At 47.5% G+C, this 26,934-nt stretch overlaps 1 protein-coding gene and 1 long non-coding RNA gene across 8 annotated transcripts in view; one reads left to right on the top strand and one right to left on the bottom strand.

Moving 5' to 3' along the window:
• LOC123745743 (uncharacterized) overlaps nucleotides 1-26,934 on the top strand; it is a 178,730-nt gene that overhangs the window by 31,507 nt on the left and 120,289 nt on the right. For 2 of the 3 annotated variants that reach the window (XR_011225712.1, XR_011225713.1), the window contains exons 3-4: nucleotides 1,800-1,915; nucleotides 2,655-2,732. This is a non-coding gene — a long non-coding RNA (uncharacterized lncRNA). The remainder of the gene's footprint in view (nucleotides 1-1,799; nucleotides 1,916-2,654; nucleotides 2,733-26,934) is intronic. The other variant, XR_011225714.1, reaches the window with a different exon arrangement.
• Nucleotides 7,926-26,934, bottom strand: part of LOC123745745 (protein turtle homolog A) — a 129,174-nt gene continuing 110,165 nt past the window's right edge. Inside the window, exons 9-17 of one of the 5 annotated variants that reach the window (XM_069317565.1) lie at nucleotides 24,585-24,715; nucleotides 23,739-23,898; nucleotides 17,522-17,723; nucleotides 16,827-16,918; nucleotides 16,190-16,470; nucleotides 15,120-15,253; nucleotides 13,374-13,525; nucleotides 10,586-10,668; nucleotides 7,926-9,536 (exon numbers count right to left, since the gene is read on the bottom strand). In XM_069317565.1, the coding sequence (XP_069173666.1) occupies nucleotides 9,369-9,536; nucleotides 10,586-10,668; nucleotides 13,374-13,525; nucleotides 15,120-15,253; nucleotides 16,190-16,470; nucleotides 16,827-16,918; nucleotides 17,522-17,723; nucleotides 23,739-23,898; nucleotides 24,585-24,715 (1,403 nt within the window). In that variant the 3' untranslated portion in view covers nucleotides 7,926-9,368. The remainder of the gene's footprint in view (nucleotides 9,537-10,585; nucleotides 10,669-13,373; nucleotides 13,526-15,119; nucleotides 15,254-16,189; nucleotides 16,471-16,826; nucleotides 16,919-17,521; nucleotides 17,724-23,738; nucleotides 23,899-24,584; nucleotides 24,716-26,934) is intronic. The other 4 variants (XM_069317564.1, XM_069317567.1, XM_069317566.1 and 1 more) reach the window with 4 other exon arrangements.

Below are 26,934 nucleotides of genomic sequence, written 5' to 3'. Positions count from 1 at the left end.
TACTATTATGCACCTCATACCATCTGTGGGCGGAGCTTGGAACCTCCTACCCGAGCACAACAACCCGCCTTATGGGTTGCTGTTTGGCTATTTATAGTGCGTTGGAAAAAAAAGAGATGGCGCTAGTAGTATTTTGTAGGGTAATTTGTTATAGGTGTAATTTGATGTCAACAGATGGCGTAAGCTGTATCTTATGGCCACTGTTGACCAGCCAGTTGATAGTGTTCTCTTCTGCCGACAGATGGCATTAGCTGTGTAATTATTACTTCCGAATTCCCTTTAATTTAAACACTGATCTACAAATCCCTTGGCTTATGACAAAATTTTATACCATTTATGATAAGTATTAGATAACAGGAGTTCCGCAATTTCTTTTGTTTATCAACTGTTCAGGATATCATCATATAACGTCTGGTTAGGACGTACTGCTCTCGATTGATGAAGATTAAGCCACCCAAGAGGTGGCACGGGCATGAATAGCCCGTAAATACTGCTCTCGTAATATTATTCAGGGGGGTGGGGGAACTATCAAGTGAAAGCGCCAAGCCATTACGACTATATAGCACTCGGAAGGGATCAGGATACGGATTTGGGATGGAACGGGGGGAAAGGAATGGTGTCCAACCACTTGGGGGGTCGGGGATTGAACGCGGACCTGTAGAAAACGCGACCGTCTCTCTACCGTCCAGCCCAAGTGGTTAAGCGTAATATTATTAAAACAACAATTTATGCATATAATAACAGCATTTCACACTAAAAATACTTGGATATATTGAAATTTGGTAGTGAATTCCAATCTAGGAATCTCCTATGACTAAACTGTACTTTTTAATCATTTTTATGTACTTACTACTTATTATTAAATGATTAAATATTTACTATAATAATTAAATAAATTATTTTATTTAATATTTAAATTAAATGATAAAATAGTAGGTAATAATAAATCATTGTGTAGGGGGACAGGCAGCCAGTGTGTATATATACATGTTAGGCTTATACCAAGGTCTCACAAAGGTGCCACAAAGGTGCCAAATTAAAGACTGGGTGGTGCCGGGGCGGGCCCAAGGGCTGCTGGCGGCCCTGGCCAGGCTGAACTTCCGCGCCCTTATAATCACCATTGTTTAATAATCTTCACAGGGAGAAACAACTGTAAATATAGGAATAGTTTATTACAACATACACGGTAAAGAAAACAGCTCGGAAACTAAGGAAATGAAGCTACCGAAAAAAACATTAAAGTCCACTTCAAGTTCAAGTATGTTTATTGAGACAATAAAAAAACACATCTCAAAGGGATAGAGTAGCTTAGGCTATTTCTACCCCCTCTACATCAAGTCCCTCAAGGGGCGCGCAAATTCAGTGAGTACAAATACACAAATCACAATACAAGAATCCCATTTAACATAGCAGGTTAAAATAGGAAGCACATCATATAAGTGATACAAGTGAGTTACAAGGGAACAATATATGTAATTACCTAAGTGTAATTACCTAAGTGTAGTTACAGGATGAGAGCTACGCTCGTGGTGTCCCGTCTTCCCAGCACTCTTTGTCATATAACGCTTTGAAACTACTGACGGTCTTGGCCTCCACCACCTTCGTACTAACTTACTAATCGTACTTCGTACACACACACACACACATGTGTGTGTGTGTGTGTGTATGTGAAGAAATAATATTAATAAAACAATTAACATCATGTAGTGTACTCTATATATCAAAATATATTACTTTGAAACCCATATCATTCACTAAAAAAGATTGGGCTACTTTTATTACAAGTCCGCTACTTTTAGTCCCTCAGCTCGCTACTTTCCGCAACTTAGATCTGGCAACCCTGGCTGACACAACGGGCCAGTACACCGTCGACCACCAGGCGGGGAAGATGTACTGCTTACGCACAGTAAATTAGGTTAGCTATCTATAGATTTTTGGGTCTCTTGCGTACTTATATTTTTAACATTGAGGCCTTAAGTGCCAAGATAATGTCTACTTAGATGATATGGTATAATATATGTTTTTTTTAGGGAACATAACATTAAATTGTTTTTTTTTTCTCCGGTTAATTCTTTTTAGGGCTAATTATGAATTAACGCCGCTAGCCGGTCATAGGCTATTCCTTAGTGATTAATATTGCCTATTATCATTACTGATTATTTTTAATTGTTGATGACCATTGATTACATTTCTGAGTCAATTTCACGCTTAAAGGTTCTTACACTAACCTTAGTGATGAACGTGACATTAGGATAATGTGATCTGGTTACTCTTAGTATTTCGTGATTATTCAAAATAATGAAAATATTTGAGATTTTTAATTTCCTTGAGCACTTAGTTTCATCACGTAGTTAGCTTTTTTGACACACTGTACTTCACTTCATATAGTCTAGGGTAGCTGCACAAATGCAGATGTACCTCATGTATTAATAAAAAAAACACTTAGTTACATATAACTCTCTACGGTGAACACTGATAACTGTGAACACTTAACTCTGAATACCTTTCACCATAGACAATGGATTCTTTTAATCACATATTTTTCTCATTGAATGTCTGGACAGATATATTAATGTTATTATTTTGACTGTGTCTTTAAATATACAACTCTTGACATTTTGATTCTTTTAGAGAATATAATTAATGATTTGCAGGCCATGTGGCGCGTGTTTGTGTGTATAGAAGTGACGAGGCTTCAGGTCTGACTGACGTGGCGAGTGTCTGAGGTGAAGGTAAGTAGAGCCCTTTGGTCTGTTGCATTGTCTGTTGCCTTGTCTGTTGCATTGTCTGTTGCCTTGTCTGTTGCATTGTCTGTTGCATTGTCTGTTGCCTTGCAGGTTAATACTGGTCTTTGAAGCCCACTGAACTGTGCAGTTACATTCTACGGGGAACTGATGTTTAGTTTATTACGCCCCTGCCTACACTACTAGGCTTGTACCTGTTGCATTTCAGTTGAACTCGTCTGACTTTCGAATTCTTGGTCGAATCTGGCCTTAACATTGTGAATGGAGGTGGCTTCCACAACTTCTTTTAGAGTATTACATTTGTTGAGTAGCATAGTGCGAGTACTTCCTTACGGCTCATTTGCGTTTCCTACTTCCAACTTTGTCCTTCCTTGTCCAGCTTTTTTGAAATCTGAAGAGGCTATCCTTGTTCACCTCATCAGTTGCCCTCTGTATCTTGTATATTGTGATCATATCCCCTCTGTTCCTTCAATTGTCTAGGGATGTGAGATTTTGTTCATTCAGTCTGTCTTCGTAGCCTAACTCTCTTAACGTTGGTACCAATCTTGCTGCAAACCTTTCTACTTTATCAATTTTGGCTTTATGCTTTACAAGGTGCGATTCCATGCCGATGCTGCATATTCACATATTGGTTTAACAAATGTTGATTAGAATGCCTTAAAGGAGTCCTGATTTAGGTTTGTAAAATATGTTTTTATGTTTGCAGCATTTCATATGCTGCCGATGTTATCCTGTTTATGTGTGCCTCCAGTGTACGTGTTGGAATTATATCCTTTATGTGGGCACATCCCCTTCCTCTTTCAGCAGTGTGTGAGCACATTCCCTCCCCCACTGCATGAGGGTACCCCTTCCCCACAGTAAGGCCTCACAAAGTAAGCCCAAATTATCCTCGACACGGGACTAATTGTAAACAAATCCAATTGTCTCTAGGAGTAATTTTCTTACAAATTGTCCTTGTATATTTGAGAGAGAAAAGAGAGATAGATAGAGGGATAGGGAAAGTGAGAGCGAGAGGGAGATTGAGAAAGAGAGAGGAAAATAGGTTAGTACTTCGTGGTACTAACAAATATCGGGGGTATTTGATCCCTGTATTTGTACACATTTGTACCCCCGAAGCCCTGACCTGAGGGCTTCGGGGGTACAAATATCATCCGGGGACATGTGTAGAGTTCCTAAGGAAATAGACCCAGGAATTTTTAATCCACCTAGTGTAGCTCTCACAGGGTTGTGGATCCCAGGTGTCATTAATGCCTCTAGTGAGTACCTGGGTACGCATGTGTACCCCCCTCCCCAGGTCCACACTAACGCGCCTCTATACTTACGCTCCCTTTTCTTCAACCATCCACCTGAGGCGGTATTATTAGAGACGGGCAGCTTAATTATATAGTTTTTAGTATTTTAGTAATTGCCTCTAGAATTGCGACCATGTTATAAGCACCTGGTGTTACCTCTGGCACTGTATCTTAGGCTACAATGCCTTCCTTCCTTTTTCTTCTCTATTTACTTTCCGCGCCAAAGGTAATCTTGTATTAATTTTGTTGTTATTGTCCTAATGTTGTCACAACTCTTCCTCGCCTTCTTTTTTTGGAAAAACACTTCTTTTGTTTATCTCTCCTCGTCCCCTTCACTTCCATGGGTTGTTTTAATGTCCAAATTAAATTTTTGGATAGTTGAAGTCGCCTGGAATACCTAGGATGTTTGCCTTTATTCCTATATTTACATATGCATCACATTGAATTCTGCTTATAATTGTCTCGATGTTCTTCTATTCCTGCCCTGGACTCCTGTTATTTGCTGGTGGGTTGAATGATGGTTCCCACAATTTTATGGTTTTCTCAAATATTTCATAGGTTTTGTTTAAGATAGCATCAGCATTTGTGTACGAATTCTGCTACACCCTTTCATCTCACTTCATCCGTTATCTTGCAGTTCTTATCGTTCGAGTTATATTCATTAATCATCTTCCCTTTTACTTAAAGATTCTGTCTGCTTATCTCTGCTTTTCCACCACTTTCCTTAATTAATTTTCACCTTTAATTTTGAAATTGAATTCAGTTGTTATTAAATTGCGAAATATTATATAGAAACTTTATAAATGACCTATTTATCCAGAGACAATAAGACCCAAGACAATTGGATACTATTTTATTAAACAAAATATACATATATCATGGCAATTCCAGTCTGAATCACATTATAGGAATTTACAAAAATCGACATATATAAACATCCAGTTCTACACGGGGTTGCTGGAGCTGATATTCAGTTGAAATAAATTGCCACAGTTCAGTATGGCACCGTAAGTGTTGTCTAGGGGCTCACCTGAGGACTTAGGAGGAACAATTACACAACATATAAACCAAAGAAACTTATGTGTTATTGATGAAATTATTGATTGAATATCCGGTGTCCCTGTGGAAGTGCAGAGCGCGAGGTAAGCCTAATACAATATGGAGACTGTTGCTTAGAGCATCTTTTTAGTGTATTCTCCTATTGTATTATCAAAATAATTATACATAAAGATTTCCTAAAGTCGGTAATTTGCAACTCTCAACTTTTTAAAGAAATTATACATATAAATTGTCAACCATATAAAGAAATTATACATAATTTACAAAAATAGTTTTGTATTTAAAGAAGAAGAATTAACTCTTAGACTGTTTTTGGGTCTTAGAGAAGTGTTGAGACACCTGGTGCAAACATTCCCATGTATTGTGTATTTTTTTCCCACATAATTATACTTGCGGGGGGTTGAGCTTTAGCTCTTTGGTCCCGCCTCTCAACCTTTAATCTAGAGCCTATTTAGTTCTGTCATATTTACATTTGAAACTGAGTATTGTCTCTGCCTGTAACTCTTCTTAGTGCATTCCATTTCTTTAATATTATAACACCGAAAAAATCTTTGTAATGTGTCTGTGGCTTATCATAAAAAATCTGTCCATATCTGTCCAATTACTCTCTTCTAAATCTTCTGTCTTCCAGTGACGTGAGGCTTAATTCCTTGAGTCTTTCCTTGTAACCCAAAACTGTCGGTTCTGGGACTAGTCTGCTGGTAAGCCTCTGCACCCTCACTAGAATAACGGTCGTTACCCCTACCCACCTTCACCCTAGTGAAGTCGATCAATCGTCAATCAAGCTACTTAATTAACAGTGAAGTCGCTTGATTGACTTCACTGCTTAAACCACTTCGTGTTTCAAATTAATACATCTTCAAACACCCAAATTTTAAACTTAATAACATATTTGACATACAAAAGTATACACCTAACGTAAATATCTATTTGTTTATTAAAGTGTTATTTATTTTTTTGCCTTTCCTTAGACGTAGAGCTTGTGAGTGGCCGTGGAATGTAACATTGATAAGTGTTGTTGTTTACTCTTGTGCTTCACACATAAACATCCTGAATGACATGTAAATAAAACCACGTGGTGAGTGGGCGACTAAGGGAGCACTCTGGCGGCGGCCGCGAGAAGCTGCTCAGGTAAACACACTCGGGGGGGGGGGGGAACCACAACAAACCCGTATAGTGACCCCCTTCCCTCCGTCCGACTCCTGGTTCAGCCTTGACGACGAGCGGACGTCTGGACAGCTCCTCCGCCGGGGGGCCGCCGGATTGCGTTCTGTTTTGCGATTTTGGATTTGATACTGCCGTTTGGCGTCCCTATTCAACGGTCCGGTTTTTACAACGCCAGACGCACATGTCGGCTTGGATCACAGGATTGTTGGCGGGTCTTGGTGGGCTCCTGGTGTGCCATTAGGGTGGTGGGCGGCTGGCTTCTGCTTTGCCGGAGGGCATCGGATGACTTTTGCGTCTTAGTTGGAGGGCTGAGTATTTAGTTTTGCTAGCCTTTCTCTTTGTGGGCCGGGGCCGGCGCTTGTCCCCCTGAGAGACTCCCGGGGCTCACCAGTCATCTGCCACTTGGCTTCGCGATTAACCCCTCACGGGTACGCCGGGGCGCATCTCACCCCACGATCGTCGTCGACCTTAAATCATCATCAACATCAACTTCCCTGCGTCCTTGGCGACGAGGGGTGAACACTCGCACATTGTATAGACCTTAATGATGGATGTGGTCTCTGTGTAGGTCACCACGGGTGTGGTCTCCGTGTAGGTCACCACGGGTGTGGCCACAATTGGTGTGGTCACTGTGTAGATCACCACATAGGTCACTACGTTCCAACAGTCACTAAACTTACCACACAACCCCCCATCTTCACCATTAAATATATAAACACCAGAAATACTGTCGTCTAAGTTCGCGAACTGAACACCTCCCCCCCCTCTTACTGTCTCTTTGACAGTCAACTTTCCCTTGTCGCCACATACGTAAATAAATATATATTCAAAGCACATGCAAATACACACACAACAGTTACTCAATTCGAATGAGAGAATTCATTCAAACTCGAATGGGCGGTTACCATGGTAACCATAATGCTGAGCCAATAATAATGACCCTCTATTGACCCAGCATGACCAGGTCTGTCAATATTTGCACAGGTATTAAAATAAAAAAGTACATTTATAAATATATATATAGTACCATAATTGTGGGATTCAATTCGGAGACCAGGAGCTCAAGCCTTGCCTCGGCGAATGAAAATTGTAAAAGTGAAGACTCGAATATTATGGCCAGAACAAAATAGTGAACAAAGAATGACGTAACTTGTTCAAAAATAACATGAACAGAGCATAAAGTGAGAGGACCAAAGTAACATCACAGATCCAAATTAACAAAAGCCCAAAATGATTTGGTAATTTGAAAGTAATGCAGTCGGCTCCGGTTCTCTTATAGAAAATTCAATTGCGTTAGACTGCCGGTATAGTTGAGTGGATGCGTGGGCCAGCGGTGCCAGGTGGTGCGTGGGCCAGCGGTGCCAGGTGGTGCGTGGGCCAGCGGTGCCAGGTGGTGCGTGGGCCAGCGGTGCCAGGTGGTGCGTGGGCCAGCGGTGCCAGGTGGTGCGTGGGCCAGCGGTGCCAGGTGGTGCGTGGGCCAGCGGTGCCAGGTGGTGCGTGGGCCAGCGGTGCCAGGTGGTGCGTGGGCCAGCGGTGCCAGGTGGTGCGTGGGCCAGTGGTCCCAGGTGGTGCGTGGGCCAGCGGTGCCAGGTGGTGCGTGGGCCAGTGGTCCCAGGTGGTGCGTGGGTCAGTGGTCCCAGGTGGTGCGTGGGTCAGTGGTCCCAGGTGGTGCGTGGGCCAGCGGTGCCAGGTGGTGCGTGGGCCAGTGGTCCCAGGTGGTGCGTGGGTCAGTGGTCCCAGGTGGTGCGTGGGTCAGTGGTCCCAGGTGGTGCGTGGGCCAGCGGTGCCAGGTGGTGCGTGGGCCAGTGGTCCCAGTGGTCCCAGGTGGTGCGTGGGTCAGTGGTCCCAGGTGGTGCGTGGGCCAGTGGTCCCAGGTGGTGCGTGGGTCAGTGGACCCAGGTGGAGCGTGGGTCAGTGGTCCCAGGTGGTGCGTGGGTCAGTGGTCTCAGGTGGTGCGTGGGCCTGCTGTGACAGGTGGTGCATGGGCCAGCGGTCTTAGGTGGTGCGTGGGCCAGCGGTCTCAGGTGGTGCGTGGGCCATCGGTGCCAGGTGGTGAGTGGGCCAGTGGTCCCAGGTGGTGCGTGGGTCAGTGGTCCCAGGTGGTGCGTGGGTCAGTGGTCCCAGGTGGTGCGTGGGCCAGCGGTGCCAGGTGGTGCGTGGGCCAGTGGTCCCAGGTGGTGCGTGGGTCAGTGGTCCCAGGTGGTGCGTGGGCCAGCGGTGCCAGGTGGTGCGTGGGCCAGTGGTCCTAGTGGTCCCAGGTGGTGCGTGGGTCAGTGGTCCCAGGTGGTGCGTGGGCCAGTGGTCCCAGGTGGTGCGTGGGCCAGTGGACCCAGGTGGTGCGTGGGTCAGTGGTCCCAGGTGGTGCGTGGGCCAGCGGTGCCAGGTGGTGAGTGGGCCAATGGTCCCAGGTGGTGCGTGGGCCAGCGGTGCCAGGTGGTACATGCCCTTTTGGGACACTCAGACCAGCCTCCCAGACCAGCAGTATTCACACACCAGCGCCACTCAGGTCATCTCGTGTCTCTTGAACAACAGGTCAACACAAGTCATGTGGGCTCCATGTTGCGCGCTTCTAAGTCAGGCATTTGTTGTGTAAGAGTGGGCGTGCTGGCTGCCGAAGCCTCCGCACCACCCACCCACCCACCCTGCACGTAGACGGGGTAGTGGGCGTGCCTGGAGGGGCGGCCACCACCCACCCTGCACGTAGACGGGGTAGTGGGCGTGCCTGGAGGGGCGGCCACCACCCACCCTGCACGTAGACGGGGTAGTGGGCGTGCCTGGAGGGGCGGCCACCACCCACCCTGCACGTAGACGGGGTAGTGGGCGTGCCTGGAGGGGCGGCCACCACCCACCCTGCACGTAGACGGGGTAGTGGGCGTGCCTGGAGGGGCGGCCACCACCCACCCTGCACGTAGACGGGTTAGTGGGCGTGCCTGGAGGAGCGGCCACCACCCACCCTGCACGTAGACGGGGTAGTGGGCGTGCCTGGAGGGGCGGCCACCACCCACCCTGCACGTAGACGGGGTAGTGGGCGTGCCTGGAGGGGCGGCCACCACCCACCCTGCACGTAGACGGGGTAGTGGGCGTGCCTGGAGGGGCGACCACCACCCTACACGAAGCTCTCTTCATGAAGAAGGTGGAGCGGACTGGGTGTGTCACGATAGAGGGCGCGTCCTGTCCCACTGGCGGCGGCGGCGGCCAGTGGCGTCACCTGCAGCGTTCCCCTCAGCAACCCCTGCTGCTGCTGCTGCTGCTGCTGCTGCTGCTGCTGCTGCGTCTGTAACACAGAAAGCAACGCCATTAATGAAAGTATGGCAGAACCAGTGACTACTTGCTAAGCATCAATATGATCACGACTAGATAATTCTGTTTATAATTATGGTACCTTGATGATATTCCAACTGTGAAAGTAAAGTCGCCAATTGTGTGGAGAAACTTGTCCGGTGAAATACGACGGTAATTATATATTTATATATAATCTCACCCAACATCTACACATCTCTACTGAATTTGTCTTTTATTCCCAGCGTCAAGAGCCATGCAGACAAGCTCGTCCCAGTCAATCATTGATCCTGACTGTGGCGCAGAAAAAAAATCCAAAATGACCTTTTTACCATCGCTGGCTGTCAGAGGCGAGACCTTCCCACCACTCGGGTGGCTGGTTGGCGGAGGGGATGAAACTTCGCGCACTAAATATTCCTCCTGACACATGATGGATCATCACTATATTAACCATTTATGTTTTTACTTTCGGCGAAATGCGGCGATTGACGACTTGTGGGCGCAGCTCTGCCCCGTACGGCAGCCGAGAAAATGTAATACGGCGAAAAGTTCCCTCCACTAAGTGACAGTAATGACATAGAATTATCTGGCCTCGCGGTCGGATGATTTCCTCCCCAGTCGCTAAATTATCAGAGAAAACCGAGCTTGTTCAAGGGGAAACATAGATATTTCTTTGTAGCGTTTTGCGTGTCGGGAACTAGGTAAGGTATTAAGATGCCAACCCGTTCTCGCACTTGCTTATAGTCCATATTGGCTTATTTAATAAGTGCATATGTGACATACTAATTGACTGTGAATATTTTAGTTAACCTTGAAAAGCTTCATAGAAAACACCGACCTCACCTAACCTTCTTAGTATGTTAAGATAAGCATCTTATTGCTTCTTAATTACAATTATTACTTAACCTATACCGTTGATAGGTGCAGGCTTTCGGAGAGGCCTTGGAAATGAGGCGCTTCGTGGTCTGCCTCTAACGGGACAACAACACGTGCTTAGGACATGCTTATCCGCAGAGAAAAATATATATTTGAAAGTAGGCCTACCTGCGTGCGCGAGTAAGGCGGCGGAGGAACACGCGGTGGGATGATCTCTGGGCATATCCGCGTGTCAAGGAGTTCAGCTGTTTCTGAGAAAGACAGCGTTATGACACGGAAAATTAAGGGTGGGAGGTGGTTGAGATGGAGAGGTAATTAGAACATGGAGAACTGGAGATGGAGAATTGATTACAGAAGATGGAGGTGGGAGCTGGAAGAGAGAGAGAGAGAAGTAACAAAGGGTGGAGAACAGAGAGGGAAGAACAGAGAGGGAAGAACAGAGAGGGGAGAAAAGAGAGGGGAGAACAGAGAGGGGAGAACAGAGAGGGGACAACAGAGAGGGGACAACAGAGAGGGGACAACAGAGAGGGGACAACAGAGAGGGGACAACAGAGAGGGGACAACAGAGAGGGGACAACAGAGAGGGAAGAACAGAGAGGGAAGAACAGAGAGGGGGAGAAAAGAGAGGGGAGAACAGAGAGGGGAGAGCAGAGAGGGGACAACAGAGAGGGAAGAACAGAGAGGGGAGAACAGAGAGGGGAGAACAGAGAGGGGAGAACAGAGAGGGGACAACAGAGAGGGGACAACAGAGAGGGGAGAACAGAGAGGGAAGTAACCAAGAGGGAGGAGCTAGAGGTGAAGGATATAATATCAACAAAATAAAACACACTTTATTAGAACAATAATTACAGCACAACTGGAAAAGTTTACAAGTTAAAATATTTTAAATGTATTTAAATATAATGGCAATGATAATAAAAGTAATTATTATTATTAGTAATATTTACTATTTTTATATTTTTTAATATTATAAATATTATTATTTTACTATTATTATTATTTTTATGATAATGAGGGTAATTAGGATTATAGTGCATAACGTCTCTAACCAACCCATTAACCTCAACATTAACTACCCTTTTAACCTCCCCTTAAACCACCCCATTATCTTCCACATTAACCACCCCATTGACCTCTACATTAACCTCCCCATTAACCTCTACATTAACCTCCCCATTAACCTCTACATTAACCTCCCCATTAACCTCTACATTAACCTCTCCATTAACCTCTACATTAACCTCTACATTAACCTCCCCATTAACCTCTACATTAACCTCCCCATTAACCTCCCCATTAACCTCTACATTAACCTCCCCATTAACCTCTACATTAACCTCCCCATTAACCTCCCCATTAACCTCTACATTAACCTCCCCATTAACCTCCCCATTAACCTCTACATTAACCTCCCCATTAACCTCTACATTAACCTCCCCATTAACCTCCCCATTAACCTCTACATTAACCTCCCCATTAACCTCTACATTAACCTCCCCATTAACCTCTACATTAACCTCTACATTAACCTCCCCATTAACCTCTACATTAACCTCCCCATTAACCTCTACATTAACCTCCCCATTAACCTCTACATTAACCTCCCCATTAACCTCTACATTAACCTCCCCATTAACCTCCCCATTAACCTCCCCATTAACCCCTCCCATTAGCCTCATACAGGCAGGTGTCTGGTCAGAACAACAAGGACACAAGGAACAGCTCAAGGGTTCAGGGAGATATATTAGACAACTAATAATTTTTTGTCGTTAAATTATTAATGGTGGCGGAGATAACCAGAGTATGTGTGTGTGTGTGTGTGTGTGTGTGTGTGTGTGTGTGTGTGTGTGTGTGTGTGTGTGTGTGTGTGTGTGTGTGTGTGTGTGTGTGTGTGTCTATATTTACTATTTGTATCTTCAGAATCGAGATATTAGCTCTTGGACCCCGCCTTTCTAACCAATTTATTTTTACTCTATTATGTCTGCTACATATATATCTTTCTAACACATGTACACACACAAGCACATCCCCACCAGGAAGCAGCCCGTAGAAGCTGTCTAACTCCCAGGTACCTATTTACTGCTAGGTGAGCAGGGGCATCAGGGGTGAAAGAAACTCTGCCCATTTGTTCCTGCCTCGGCCGGGAATCGAATCCGGGCCCTTCCGACTAGGACCCCAGAGCGTATATATGTGTAAACACATCAATTGGCAGGGAAGGGAAGGGAACTATCAGGGGGAAAGCGCCAAGCCATTACGACTATATAGCACTTGGAATGGATCAGGATAAGGATTTGGGATGGGATGGGGGGAAAGGAATGGTGCCCAACCACTTGGACGGTCGGGGATTGAACGCCGACCTGCATGAAGCCTCTAGGCCTTCAATGACACGCGTTAAACTAAGCGTAGTAACCGCTCGGCCCCCTAAAGCAAGTTTTTTTTTACAAATACATATAATCTTTTTATAGAGTCCGTTAATATGACAATAATATTAATTTAAGTGACTTATTATGTCCCACGTCAAAGGAAACCAGATGAAGCTCTCGCTTCTCTGAAAAAGAGATATATACCCATGTCGTGTGTACGTGTTCACTCATAACACCATTATTTAGTGGTGGTGTTAGTGGTGGTGTTGGCAGTGGTGGTGGTGTCAGTGGTGGTGTGGGCAGTGGTGGTGGTGTTAGTGGTGGTGGTGTTAGTGGTGGCGGTGTCAGTGGTGGCGGTGTTAGTGGTGGTGGTGTCAGTGGTGGTGTGGGCAGTGGTGGTGTGGGCAGTGGTGGTGGTGTCAGTGGTGGCGGTGTTAGTGGTGGTGGTGTCAGTGGTGGTGTGGGCAGTGGTGGTGGTGTCAGTGGTGGCGGTGTTAGTGGTGGTGGTGTCAGTGGTGGTGTGGGCAGTGGTGGTGGTGGTGTTAGTGGTAAGACCAGCAGTAGTGAGAGCATATATCAAGGACAAGTATTACCATTGATAGTTCTGAGGACGTCGGGCGCTGCTCTCTCCTTCTCGCTGTGAAAAGTGAGAGCGTGGGCGGAGGAGGGCGTGGTGGTGGTGGTGGGTGAGCTGCCCGAGGTCACCGCGTCTCTCTCACCTCCCCTCTCACCCAAGCACCTGCACCTGGAAGAGTGGCACCGTGAGAGAGAGAGAGAGAGAGAGAGAGAGAGAGAGAGAGAGAGAGAGAGAGAGAGAGAGAGAGAGAGAGAGAGAGAGAGAGAAAGAGTGAGAGAGAGAGAGAGAGAGAGAGAAAGAGTGAGAGAGAGAGAGAGAGAGAGAGAGAGAGAGAGAGAGAGAGAGAGAGAGAGAGAGAGAGAGAGAGAGAGTGAGTGAGTGAGAGAGAGAGTCACACACACACACGTAAATATATTCATTATTCACATATATATATAGTGTCAAAATTTACAATGGAAGGATGAATCTTTCAAAAAAATCTAAATTAACATTGTATATAGTTCTCATAGGACCAGTTACAAGTATTCCAACATTTCCATAGCGTGCAATTTGTCAATATCAAATTGCATCACCTCTATGGTTCCGTGCACTCCGCCACTGAACGCCACTGAAGGACCTTGCAGCCATTCTGGTGAGTTCACATGCTGCTACAACTTTTGGCTCTGTAAGTAAGCATGTTTGTGGAGCTGTGTACAGTACCGCCCATGGCGTACCGTGGACACATGTCGTGAACATAGATCAGTACTGAGCTTTGTGGGACTCTATTAGTTAATTCCCTTTATTAATGATCATTGATCTCTGTGCTGACATTTTAACCCCTCCCTCCCCAGAGGCTGACAACTTGCTCCATGATGGTCAGTTGCCCCCCATGCTGACAACTTTAACCCTCTATGCTGATAGCTTACCCCAAGCTGACAAGTTGCCCCCATGCTGACAACTTTAACCCTCTATGCTGATAGCTTACCTCAAGCTGACAAGTTGCCCCCATGCTGACAACTTTAACCCTCTATGCTGATAGCTTACCCCAAGCTGACAAGTTGCCCCCATGCTGACAACTTTAACCCTCTATGCTGATAGCTTACCTCAAGCTGACAAGTTGCCCCCATGCTGACAACTTTAACCCTCTATGCTGATAGCTTACCCCAAGCTGACAAGTTGCCCCCATGCTGACAACTTGCCCTCCATGTTGACAACTTATTCCCATGCTGACAACTTTGTCGTGTCGTTGTTTTGAGTTGACTTTTAGACAAAAAGTCTTTCATGCCATTAAGTAGTGTGCTCTCTATGCCTTCCATATTTATATATTTTTAAAAACTACTTTTGGGAAGAATTCCCTCAAGAGTTTTTTTTAATGAAATAATTGAAATCCAACTATTTAGTTATTTTATGACTAATTTCAGCAATACTCAAAAAACTGTGCCTATATTAAATGCAGAATTTTGTTGGTCTGAATCTAAATCGTTTGATTATTAGCTTTTTTCTTTATATTTTGTGTTTTCCCTTCAATGGGTCGCTTCAATGTGTGTGTGTGTGTGTGTGTGTGTGTGTGTGTGTGTGTGTGTGTGTGTGTGTGTGTGTGTGTGTGTGTGTGTGTGTGTGTGTGTGTGTGTTTACATACGTAGGCATGAACTTGGGGACTTATGAACTCCTTGGGAGGGGCTATGAGGCCTGGCACCTACCTGTTGGACTTGAGCACCTAGCAAATGGACTTGGCACTTATCTGGTCGGCCCTGAGCACCTACCAACTGGACCTGGCACCTACCTGTTGGACCTGGCGCGGGAGAGGAGGACCCCGGCCAGGAGGAGGAGGACGAAGCCGCCCACGAGGCCAAGGAAGACGCCCACGAGGGGCGACACGGGCGGGGTGGCCACCTCGCCCATCCGCTTCTCCGCCACCTGAACCACCCACAGCACCAAATATTAACATCAGGGAAATATTTAGGAAGCCATTTGTAATATTTAAGTGGTTATAAATGCCTCGCATTAGTGCTGTGGTACACCAGCCCGTGCTTTGTTATCTGCGCAGGTGGGGCCAGGAACAGACTTTCCTTCCCTTTCCCTTACTATAGGACAGGAAGCTTTCCCTTCCCATGACGTCCAATCACTTGGGCAGGACGGTAGAGCGACGGTCTGGCTTCATGCAGGTCGGCGTTCAATCCGCCGACCGTCTACAAGTGGTTGGACATCATTCCATACCTCCGTCCCATCCCAAATCCTTATCCTAACCCCTTCCACGTGTTCCCTTCTCTTCCCCCTGATGCGCCTTTACCGACTAGTTTTCCTACAACACGAACCACCTACCACTTAACAACCTGGTACCCAATTACTGCTGGGCGAACAGAAGCGTACAGTTAAGGATTGGCGCCTAGTCAATCCTTCCCTGCCAGGATACGAACCCAGGCCCGTATTTGGTTCCAGGGGATACGAACCTAGTTCTCTCGGCTTCCCACTCCGTAAAAAATGGGACTTATTAGGAATTGATATAGTTCGCCAGGAGGGTGGAACTAAGTAGAACATGTGCCTAAATACCATGTTGACCTTGGTCAGAGGTTGACCTTAAGGTCAGAGGTTGCCCTTAAGGCCAGAGGTTGACCTTAAGGCCAGAGGTTGACCTTAAGGCCAGAGGTTGACCTTAAGGCCAGAGGTTGACCTTAAGGCCAGAGGTTGACCTTAAGGTCAGAGGTTGACCTTAAGGTCAGAGGTTGACCTTAAGGTCAGAGGTTAACCTTAAGGTCAGAGGTTAACCTTAAGACCAGAGGTTAACCTTAAGGCCAGAGGTTGACCTTGAAATAAGAGAGGGGAAATTAAGACTTGAGATAGACTTAGACTGACCTTCAGGCGGACAGCGTTGATCTGCTGGGGCTGGCTGGCGCCCTTGGCATTGACGGCCGTGATAGCGATAAGATAGTCTTGACCCGGGGTGAGTCCCCCGACCTGGAACCTGGGGGAGTGGTCCTCCTGCAGGGTGGCGAGGAGGGTGTGTGTGGGGGCGGCATACACCCGGGCCACGAACCGCTGCTGCAGCCCTCCGTCGTTACCCGGGGTGCACCCCACCTCCAGGCTGTTGATCGTTAGGTTGACCAGCACGCAGTTCCCCACACGCTCCGGGGGCCCTGGAGGCACCGCACATGTGGAACTGGTTATGGTGGGTGTGAGTGCTGAGGCGCGGCGCCATTCACCGCTCCCGTATTGTGTATTTTTATCACTATTTCTTGTATACATAGACATCTTCCACCTCCCACATGCGTATTCTCCCTACATGCGAGCCTCACCTGCCTCATCTACCAGCCTCCCTTACGCCCATCTACCAGCCTCCCTTACGCCCATCTACCAGCCTCCCTTACGCCCATCTACCAGCCTCCCTTACGCCCATCTGCCAGCTTCCCCTACACCCACCTACCAGCCTCCCCTACACCCACCTACCAGCCTCCCCTACACCCACCTACCAGCCTCCTCCTGCCTCACCTACCTGCCTCAATGACGGTAAAGCGACAAGGGTCGGCCTGAGTACCAACGGTGTTAGTCGCCCAACAGGAGAGTGTCCCGTAGTCCCGCGGCGACCTGCAGGACGAGGTGATGTTAGTGGTCCTGCCTCTCTTATGGCACCTGCCTCTGTTATGGCACCTGCCTCTGTTATGGCACCTGCCTCTCTTATGGCACCTGCCTCTCTTATGGCACCTGCCTCTCTTATGGCACCTGCCTCTGTTATGGCACCTGCCTCTCTTATGGCACCTGCCTCTCTTATGGCACCTGCCTCTGTTATGGCACTTGCCTCTGTTATTGTCGGACCTTTCTCTCTGGGTTTGGGATTTGACTGTATGCCCCCTGGCTGTATTAACCCAGTGGTCCATGAATCATAAGCCGTGCTCGTGTGTGTGTGTAATATTGACATGTCTGGGTGTGGCAGTATATCTTGCAGTATGCTAGATGTATTGCCTTAATATCAGCTAGTATACTTTTAGGCACTATACTCGAACTAGGTGGTATATTGTTGTGTGTTGTACCTGGTGTGTGTGTGTGTGTGTGTGTTATACATGGTGTGTGGTATACCTGGAGTATGTGGTGTACCTGGAATGTGTGGTATACCTGGAGTATGTGGTGTACCTGGAATGTGTGGTATACCTGGAGTATATGGTATACCTGGTATGTATAGAGAGGTCATACCTGGGCGTATAATCGAGCATGCTGAGGCCTCCCAGGACAGTCACGCGGTCCTTCTCCACCTGGATGGTGTCCAGAGTGTTGTTGAAGAACCAGGTGAAGCTGAGGGCGTCGCTGGGCTGAGCGTCGACCCGACACGTCAGGCGGGTATTCTCTCCTTCAGCTACCGCCACCGTCTGTGGGGCGCCCACACACACTGGCTGATCTGTGGGGGAGAGAGAGAGAGAGAGACGACTGTGGGGGATGTGTGTGAGAGAGAGAGAGAGAGAGAGAGAGAGAGAGAGAGAGAGAGAGAGAGAGAGAGAGAGAGAGAGAGAGAGAGAGGGAGAGGGAGCACTTGGCCCAACTCCGTGGAGTACCAGTAGTTCCCACTCGTAACACTAGGCTCTCAACCTTCAACACTCTCATGCTGGAAGTGCCATTCTCAAGAACATCACTCCATCAGCGTTCATTCCTTCCGAGACTTACTCGCATCTGGAACTTGTTCGCTCAACAGATTGATACACGGGAGATCAGGTCAACTGTTCACATGAAGACTCTGGCACACAGCTGGCTACAAGCTCATCCTGTTCCTTATATGATTGTTACTTAATGTTTTTTAATGAATAAAGGCTATTCCTTCTAAAGCAAATAATACCAGGCTCATGAAATAAATGGGCATCTAGGAGTAGGTTTCAACTTAGCTTACATAAGTTAAATAAATGATAGTTCCCTATGTGTTAGTTTCAAAGTATACTCTTATGTAATAAATGAGTTTCTAGGTGTAGGCTTCAGATGAGCTGAGGTAGGATAACAGCTCTTGCTTGCAGTTTCACTAGGTATGTTATTAGGCATCCCTTATGAATCCTAGTCTTAGTTTAAAAAAAAAAAAGAGAGGGAGAGAGAGAGAGAGAGAGAGAGAGAGAGAGAGAGAGAGAGAGAGAGAGAGAGAGAGAGAGAGAGAGAGAGAGAGAGAGAGAGAGAGAGAGAGAGAGACACCTTTTTCTTGTATAGTGTTTCAAAGTCATGAACGCCATGGGTAAGATCACTTGGCTTCTGAGGCATCGGAAATATGATATTTTCTTGGCTCTCTGCCACAGGTGGTCCACGGCACAGGTGGTCCACGGCACAGGTGGTCCACGGCACAGGTGGTCCATGACTGAGGTAGATCTTGTTAAGAGCGGTGTGTATCACAGTCTATTTGTTCCACAACTAATCCAGTCCACGAGTAGTTTCTCTCGAGTGTTCTATATTCCATGAGATCTCTGCCTCAGCCGATTTGTACCACAGCGACTGTCTACAACTGGTCTATACCACAACTGGTGGATGCCACAGCTGGTCTCTGTCACAGCTGGTCTGTGTCACACAGTTGTGGTCTGTTACAGGTGGTGTGTCACAACCCGTCTGTGTCACAGGTGGTTTTTGCTGGAGCTTTATCTGGATTATGTCTGACCTTTGGAACTGATCTCTTCTCATTAACCTTGCTAATAATGGAGGGCTCAACTTGGAGAGGGAAGGAGGAGGAGGAGGAGGAGGGGGAGAGGGAGGAGGAGGAGGGGGAGAAGAGGTACGTCAAACCAACGTATTGGTACGTTTGACGCGTACCAATACGTTGGTACGCGTCAGTCCAATCTAGCTCAAGCTCAGGGGTACGCTTGACGCATATCTCTGAGCTGGACTGGAATAATTTAAGTTTTCTTTTAGTCTGTGACCGTAGCGGCTGTACCTAGGTGTCCAGAAGGCAGACCTACCAATATGCACCGTGAGGGCTAACCCGCCAAACACACACCGAAACTACGACGTTGCTACAACGTTCGAACAAGTTTTAACACCTCCTAACCAGTTATAACAACCAATATAGCAAGTTGTAACAACGTTCTAATACGACATAAACACGTTAAGCCAAGATGTAACAACTTTATTACAAGTTGTAACAAGCGGAAAATAGAGACAGTTTCGGTTTGTGTTTCCAGGGTAATACACAGGCACATGAACACATGGTGAAGCACAGAACACATGATTTGAGCAGAATAATTTCTTTTAGGCTAAAGCTTCAGTGATAACCAAAGGGCCTTTGTGTGTGGAATGATTAGTGGTGCAGAGGTGGCCAGGATGGGCTCACTCGTCATGGTGACTGACACGAAGAGCAACACTCCACGCCTGCGATGGTACAGACATTCCCGAAGGTAAATATTGGGAAGGAGCAGCTCAAGACTTTACACCGGAGACATTTGGGTTAAAGGAAGCAAGCACACTGTTGATGTCTGAAGACTGCAAGCACAGGCACACTGTTGATGTCTGAAGACTGCAAGCAGAGGCACACTGTTGATGTCTGAAGACTGCAAGCAGAGGCACACTGTTGATGTCTGAAGACTGCAAGCAGAGGCACACTGTTGATGTCTGAAGACTGCAAACAGAGGCACACTGTTGATGTCTGAAGACTGCAAGCAGAGGCACACTGTTGATGTCTGAAGACTGCAAACAGAGGCACACTGTTGATGTCTGAGGACTGCAAGCAGAGGCACACTGTTGATGTCTGAAGACTGCAAACAGAGGCACACTGTTGATGTCTGAAGACTGCAAGCAGAGGCACACTGTTGATGTCTGAAGACTGCAAGCAGAGGCACACTGTTGATGTCTGAAGACTGCAAGCAGAGGCACACTGTTGATGTCTGAAGACTACAAACAGAGGCACACTGTTGATGTCTGAAGACTGCAAGCAGAGGCACACTGTTGATGTCTGAAGACTGCAAGCAGAGGCACACTGTTGATGTCTGAAGACTGCAAGCAGAGGCACACTGTTGATGTCTGAAGACTACAAACAGAGGTACACTGTTGATGTCTGAAGACTGCAAACAGAGGTACACTGTTGATGTCTGAAGACTGCAAACAGAGGCACACTGTTGATGTCTGAAGACTGCAAGCAGAGGCACACTGTTGATGTCTGAAGACTGCAAGCAGAGGCACACTGTTGATGTCTGAAGACTGCAAACAGAGGCACACTGTTGATGTCTGAAGACTGCAAGCAGAGGCACACTGTTGATGTCTGAAGACTGCAAACAGAGGCACACTGTTGATGTCTGAAGACTGCAAGCAGAGGCACACTGTTGATGTCTGAAGACTGCAAACAGAGGGAAGCAAAGAATGCCTTCACCAAGACATGACGTTCGAGTCTTCTCCATGCTGCCTTGGTTGTCAGGTGAGAGGCTGAAACCCTGAAGAGTTCTTGCGGCAACGAACCCAAGCGGACCTTCCAGTACTCTCTCATAGTGGCGGTAACCGTCTAGCAGCTGAGTGTTGTCCACCTTGCTACACTACTGAGGGTGTCCTTGGCGCCAGACGGAAGACGTCCTGGCCTGCTTGGAGAGGCTCGTCAGCCTTTGTACGTCGCAACATACACCGCCACTGGTAGATAAAGCTCTGAAAAGGCTTTTGGCAAAGCTGAACGAAGTTAAGTTGACGTGACTAGCAAGGGCAGGCCTGGAACCGTGTGTAAAGTGCCCGACCTATCAGGTAGGCCGTGAGTAAGGCTATCACCAGGCCTAGAGCTGCTCCAGTCACCAGTCTCGGGCCAGCTCCAGCAGCTGCAGCAGCACTGGTGAGGTCTTGCATTAGTCACTCTGCCAAGAGCTGCTCCAGTCACCAGTCCTGGGCCAGCTCCAGCAGCTGCAGCAGCACTGGTGAGGTCTTGCATTAGTCACTCTGCCAAGAGCTGCTCCAGTCACCAGTCCTGGGCCAGCTCCAGCAGCTGCAGCAGCACTGGTGAGGTCTTGCATTAGTCACTCTGCCAAGAGCTGCTCCAGTCACCAGTCCTGGGCCAGCTCCAGCAGCTGCAGCAGCACTGGTGAGGTCTTGCATTAGTCACTCTGCCAAGAGCTGCTCCAGTCACCAGTCTCGGGCCAGCTCCAGTAGCTGCAGCAGCACTGGTGAGGTCTTGCATTAGTCACTCTGCCAAGAGCTGCTCCAGTCACCAGTCCTGGGCCAGCTCCAGCAGCTGCAGCAGCACTGGTGAGGTCTTGCATTAGTCACTCTGCCAAGAGCTGCTCCAGTCACCAGTCCTGGGCCAGCTCCAGCAGCTGCAGCAGCACTGGTGAGGTCTTGCATTAGTCACTCTGCCAAGAGCTGCTCCAGTCACCAGTCCTGGGCCAGCTCCAGCAGCTGCAGCAGCACTGGTGAGGTCTTGCATTAGTCACTCTGCCAAGAGCTGCTCCAGTCACCAGTCTCGGGCCAGCTCCAGTAGCTGCAGCAGCACTGGTGAGGTCTTGCATTAGTCACTCTGCCAAGAGCTGCTCCAGTCACCAGTCCTGGGCCAGCTCCAGCAGCTGCAGCAGCACTGGTGAGGTCTTGCATTAGTCACTCTGCCAAGAGCTGCTTCCAGCAGGTGCAAGGAGGACTGTGTAAAGCACTTGTCAAACAGGTACACGTGTAGGCCTTACCTTGAGTGTGTTGCAGACACCGCCACTCAGACGCCCCGCAACAGGAGGCTGCAACACCCACGGTCACAATATTGGGACACCTTTGATTCAAAGTTAAGCTTCATAATTGTGTTGCACCATGTGTATGACACATATTGTTATGTGCTCTGCTGTCACCGGTATATAAATACAATACACATCGTCAGTAACAGTTGCAAAGTTCTGTTATTCCCAAATAAAATTCATCTAGTTTCATAGACTATTTAGTTAGACCACCTAGTTACATAAAGCACCTAATTATACAGACCACCTAGTTACAGAGTCCACCTTGAGACATAAACCACCTAATTACAGAAATCACCTAGCTAAATAGGCCACGTAGCTACATAGCCCATCTAGTTACATAGCCCATGTAGTTACATAGACCATCTAGTTATATAGACCATCTAGTTACATAGACATCTGGTTATTCGTACATGATCAGATTCACAAAGGAACTCCACCGCCTGGCGGCCATTTAATGGCCTTATAGGATCTTATAAGATCTTATAAGATCTTATAAGATGGCATCTGTTCTGAGTGAAGGATGCAAGGCCTCAACATCGCCATGGACTCCCACTATATTGCCGCATCTCTGAGTCAAAGGTGAGGCTTGAGACACAGGGAAGTGTCTCCAGAAAGCTTAAGTCACTCGGGTTGTTTGTGAAGACGAGAGATAGAAAGAAAGGAGCAACACGCACAAGATCTATCGTTAAAGAGGAGAGTTGAGTTAGAGGATACTAAAGCTCACCATCCCTGTAGAGGCGTCACTCTCAGCCTCACGTAGGACACAGATGACACACGTGTACACGCAGGCCTGGACACATACACTTATACACGCAGGCCTGGACACATACACTTATACACGCAGGCCTGGACACATACACGTATACACGCAGGCCTGGACACATACACGTATACACGCAGGCCTGGACACATACACATATACACGCAGGCCTGGACACATACACGTATACAGGCAGGTGTGGACACATACCCGTATACACGCAGGCCTGGACACATACCCATATACACCCAGGCCTGAACACATACACATATACAAGCAGGCCTGGACACATACACATATACACGCAGGCCTGGACACATACACATATACAAGCAGGCCTGGACACATACCCATATACACCCAGGCCTGAACACATACACATATACAAGCAGGCCTGGACACATACACATATACAAGCAGGCCTGGACACATACACATATACACGCAGGCCTGGACACATACACATATACACGCAGGCCTGGACACATACACATATACACGCAGGCCTGGACACATACACCTACGCCTGGACACATACACGTATACAGGCAGGCCTGGACACATACACGTATACACGCAGGCCTGGACACACGTATACAGGCAGGTGTGGACACATACCCGTATACACGCAGGCCTGGACACATACCCATATACACCCAGGCCTGAACACATACACATATACACGCAGGCCTGGACACATACACATATACACGCAGGCCTGGACACATACACATATACACGCAGGCCTGGACACATACACATATACACGCAGGCCTGGACACATACACCTACGCCTGGACACATACACGTATACAGGCAGGCCTGGACACATACACGTATACAGGCAGGCCTGGACACATACACGTATACACGCAGGCCTGGACACACGTATACAGGCAGGTGTGGACACATACACGTACACAGGCAGGCCTGGACACATAGACGTATACAGGCAGGTGTGGACACATACACGTATACAGGCAGGTGTGGAGGTGCTTACATCTGATCTGGAGGTGGAGGAGGTTGCTGGTGGAGGCGGCGATGGTGTTGGTGGCGGTGCAGGTGTAGTTACCGGCGAAGGTCCGCCTCACTCCCTGCATGACCAGGTTGTGTCCGGACACCAGCACCCCGGACCTCTGGTGACTGCTGACCCTCTGACCCTGGGGGAGGGGCGGGGGTGGTGATGCTTCTGTGTGTGTGTCTCTCTCTCTGTCTCGGTCTCTGTGTCTCTCTCTGTCTCTGTGTCAGTCCAGTCTCTCTCTGTCTCTCTCTCTGTCTCGGTCTCTGTGTCTCAGTCTCTGTCTCTGTGTCTCAGTCTCTGTCTCTGTGTCAGTCTCTCTCTGTCTCTCTCTCTGTCTCAGTGTCTCTGTCTTTCTCTCTCTCTCTCTCTGTCTTAGTCTCTGTGTCTCTCTCTGTCTCTGTGTCTCAGTCTCTGTCTCTCTCTCTGTCTCAGTGTCTCTGTCTTTCTCTCTCTCTCTCTCTGTCTTAGTCTCTATCTCAGTCTCTCTCTGTTTTCTCTATCTGTCTCTTTCTCTGTCTCAGCCTCTCTCTCTCTGTCTTAGTCTTTCTCTCTCTGTCTCAGTCTCTCTCTCTCTCTGTCTCAGTCTCTCTCTCTTTGTCTCAGTCTTTCTCTCTCTTGTCTCAGTCTCTCTCTCCGTCTGTCTCACTCTCTCTCTCTCTCCGTCTCTCTCTCTCTCTCTCTCTCTCTCTCTCTCTCTCTCTCTCTCTCTCTCTCTCTCTCTCTCTCTCTCTCTCTCTCTCTCTCTCTCTCTCTCTCTCTCTCTCTCTCTCTCTCTCCCTCTCTCTCTCTCTCTCTCTCTCTCCCTCTCTCTCCCTGTATACTCACGTCCTTCCGCCAGACGACCTCCCTGGCAGGGGGGTTGGCCACCACTTTACACTCGAAGTACACGTCGGTTCCCTCTGTGATGGGCGCGGCGCGGAGGGGGGCCCCGAGCTGGAGTCCGACCCGCGGAGCGACTGACCTCACCCGCGACAAAGAAAACATCAGAAAAGGTCACCGGGGAGGAAACACCAGCTTGGGGGGTCATTAAGGTCATTAAGGTCATGTTGTTAGAACTATTAAGGTATGGACGAAGTATATACGAAGAGTCGGGTACATAAATATATCTAAATCTATAGATAAAAACATAATTAATATTTGTTCGAAGATGGCGAGGCTCCCAGACCTTTGCAGGGTGACTGGTCTGTGGTCGAGGATGGGCATAGGTTATCTTTAGAGGTTATCTTGAGATGATTTCGGGGCTTAGCGTCCCCGCGGCCCGGTCTACGACCAGGCCTCCCTCTCTCTCTCTCTCGCTAGGTGAGTCGTGCTTCGCCTCCTTTGCACGAAATGGCACTATATTGGCACTATAATTTCCAATCTCGCTAAATACCAGACTCTTCACCAAGACTTAACTAACATGTTATTTTCTACATGCTTCAGTCTTAGTTTCTCTTATGAAGTGAAATGAGGAAAGCATTTGGTGCAAATGGTTAATTTTAAGGAAAATGGTGAAGGGTAGGAGAGGAGGTGAAGGGTAGAAATGGGGAAGTAGAGGCAATGTGAGAAATAGGGAAGGAGGTGAAGAAGGAATGTAGTGATGATGGTTGTAAATTGGGAATTGGGGGGGGGGGGTGTCCTAGCGGTGATTGAGTCGTGAAAGTGACTATAGTGATGATGACAGTGAGTGGTGTAGATGATTTACAGTGATGAGTTGGTGTGTAGTGTAGAGGGTTACAGTGGGGGAAGATAGTGGGTAGATGAATATGTATGTTGATGAGTATACAGAGTTAACTTGTATAGTAGAGTAGTGGGTCTCTCTCTCTCTCTCTCTCTCTCTCTCTCTCTCTCTCTCTCTCTCTCTCTCTCTCTCTCTCTCTCTCTCTCTCTCTCTCTCTCTCTCTCTCTCTCTCTTGCTCTCTCTCTCTCTTGCTCTCTCTCTCTCTTGCTCTCTCTCTCTCTTGCTCTCTCTCTCTCTTGCTCTCTCTCTCTCTCTCTCTCTCTCTCTCTCTCTCTCTCTCTCTCTCTCTCTCTCTCTCTCTCTCTCTCTCTCTCTCTCTCTCTCTCTCTCTCTCTCTCTCTTTGAACGGTGCTCAATAACGATTATTAACAGTGAAGGATGATGGATCATTTTATCTATCATTAATCATTGTTCACCACACACACACACACACACACACACACACACACACACACACACACACACACACACACACACACACACACACACACACACACACACTTTTGACAGAGTCCCACCTACTTGGAAACTGGAACATGCTGGAGTGGTGACAGGAAGACTGCTGACATGGAGGAAAAATATTCTAACTGACAGACAGACGAGGACAGTAATCAGAGATAACGTATCTGACTGGAGGAGTGTTGCGGAGTACCACAGGGTTCAGTTGTTGCTCCAGTAATGTTCATCCTCTACATAAACCATCTACCAGAAGGAATACAGAATTATATGAACATGTTTGCTGATGATGCTAAGATACTGGGAAGACAGGAGACGCAGACCATTGTCATGCCCTTCAAATTGATCTAGATCAAATAAGTGCTTGGAGCGTCAAGTGGCAAATGGAATTCAATGTGAATAAATACCATGTTATGGAATGTGGAATAGGTGAAAACAGACCCCCACACAACTTATAAGTTATGTGGAAAGCTTTTAAAGACTAATAAAAGAATAAATAACAAATAAGGGTTGTTCTGGATGGTAGAACATCGCCAGAGGAACACATAAAGAACATTGTGAGAGGAGCGTATGCGTCGCTTTCCAACTTCAGAGTCGCGTTCACATGGATGGTGAAATAGTAAAAACCTTTTTACAAAAGTTTATAACTTTTGTGAGACCAAAATTGGAATATGCAGCAGTTGTATGGTGGCCAAATCTCAAGAAACACGTCACTAAACTGGAAAAGGTGCCAAGGCAAGAGTTACGAGGAGAGGATATCTTGAGGTTATCTTGAGATGATTTCGGGGCTTTAGTGTCCCCGCGGCCCGGTCCTCGACCAGGCCTCCACCCCCAGGAAGCAGCCCGTGACAGCTGACTAACTCCCAGGTACCTATTTACTGCTAGGTAACAGGGGCATTCAGGGTGAAAGAAACTTTGCCCATTTGTTTCTGCCTCGTGCGGGAATCGAACCCGCGCCACAGAATTACGAGTCCTGCGCGCTATCCACCAGGCTACGAG

The sequence above is a fragment of the Procambarus clarkii genome, chromosome 88, assembly GCF_040958095.1.
Source record: "Procambarus clarkii isolate CNS0578487 chromosome 88, FALCON_Pclarkii_2.0, whole genome shotgun sequence".
NCBI lineage: Eukaryota > Metazoa > Arthropoda > Malacostraca > Decapoda > Cambaridae > Procambarus > Procambarus clarkii.
This window is presented reverse-complemented; position numbering and strand designations above follow the sequence as displayed.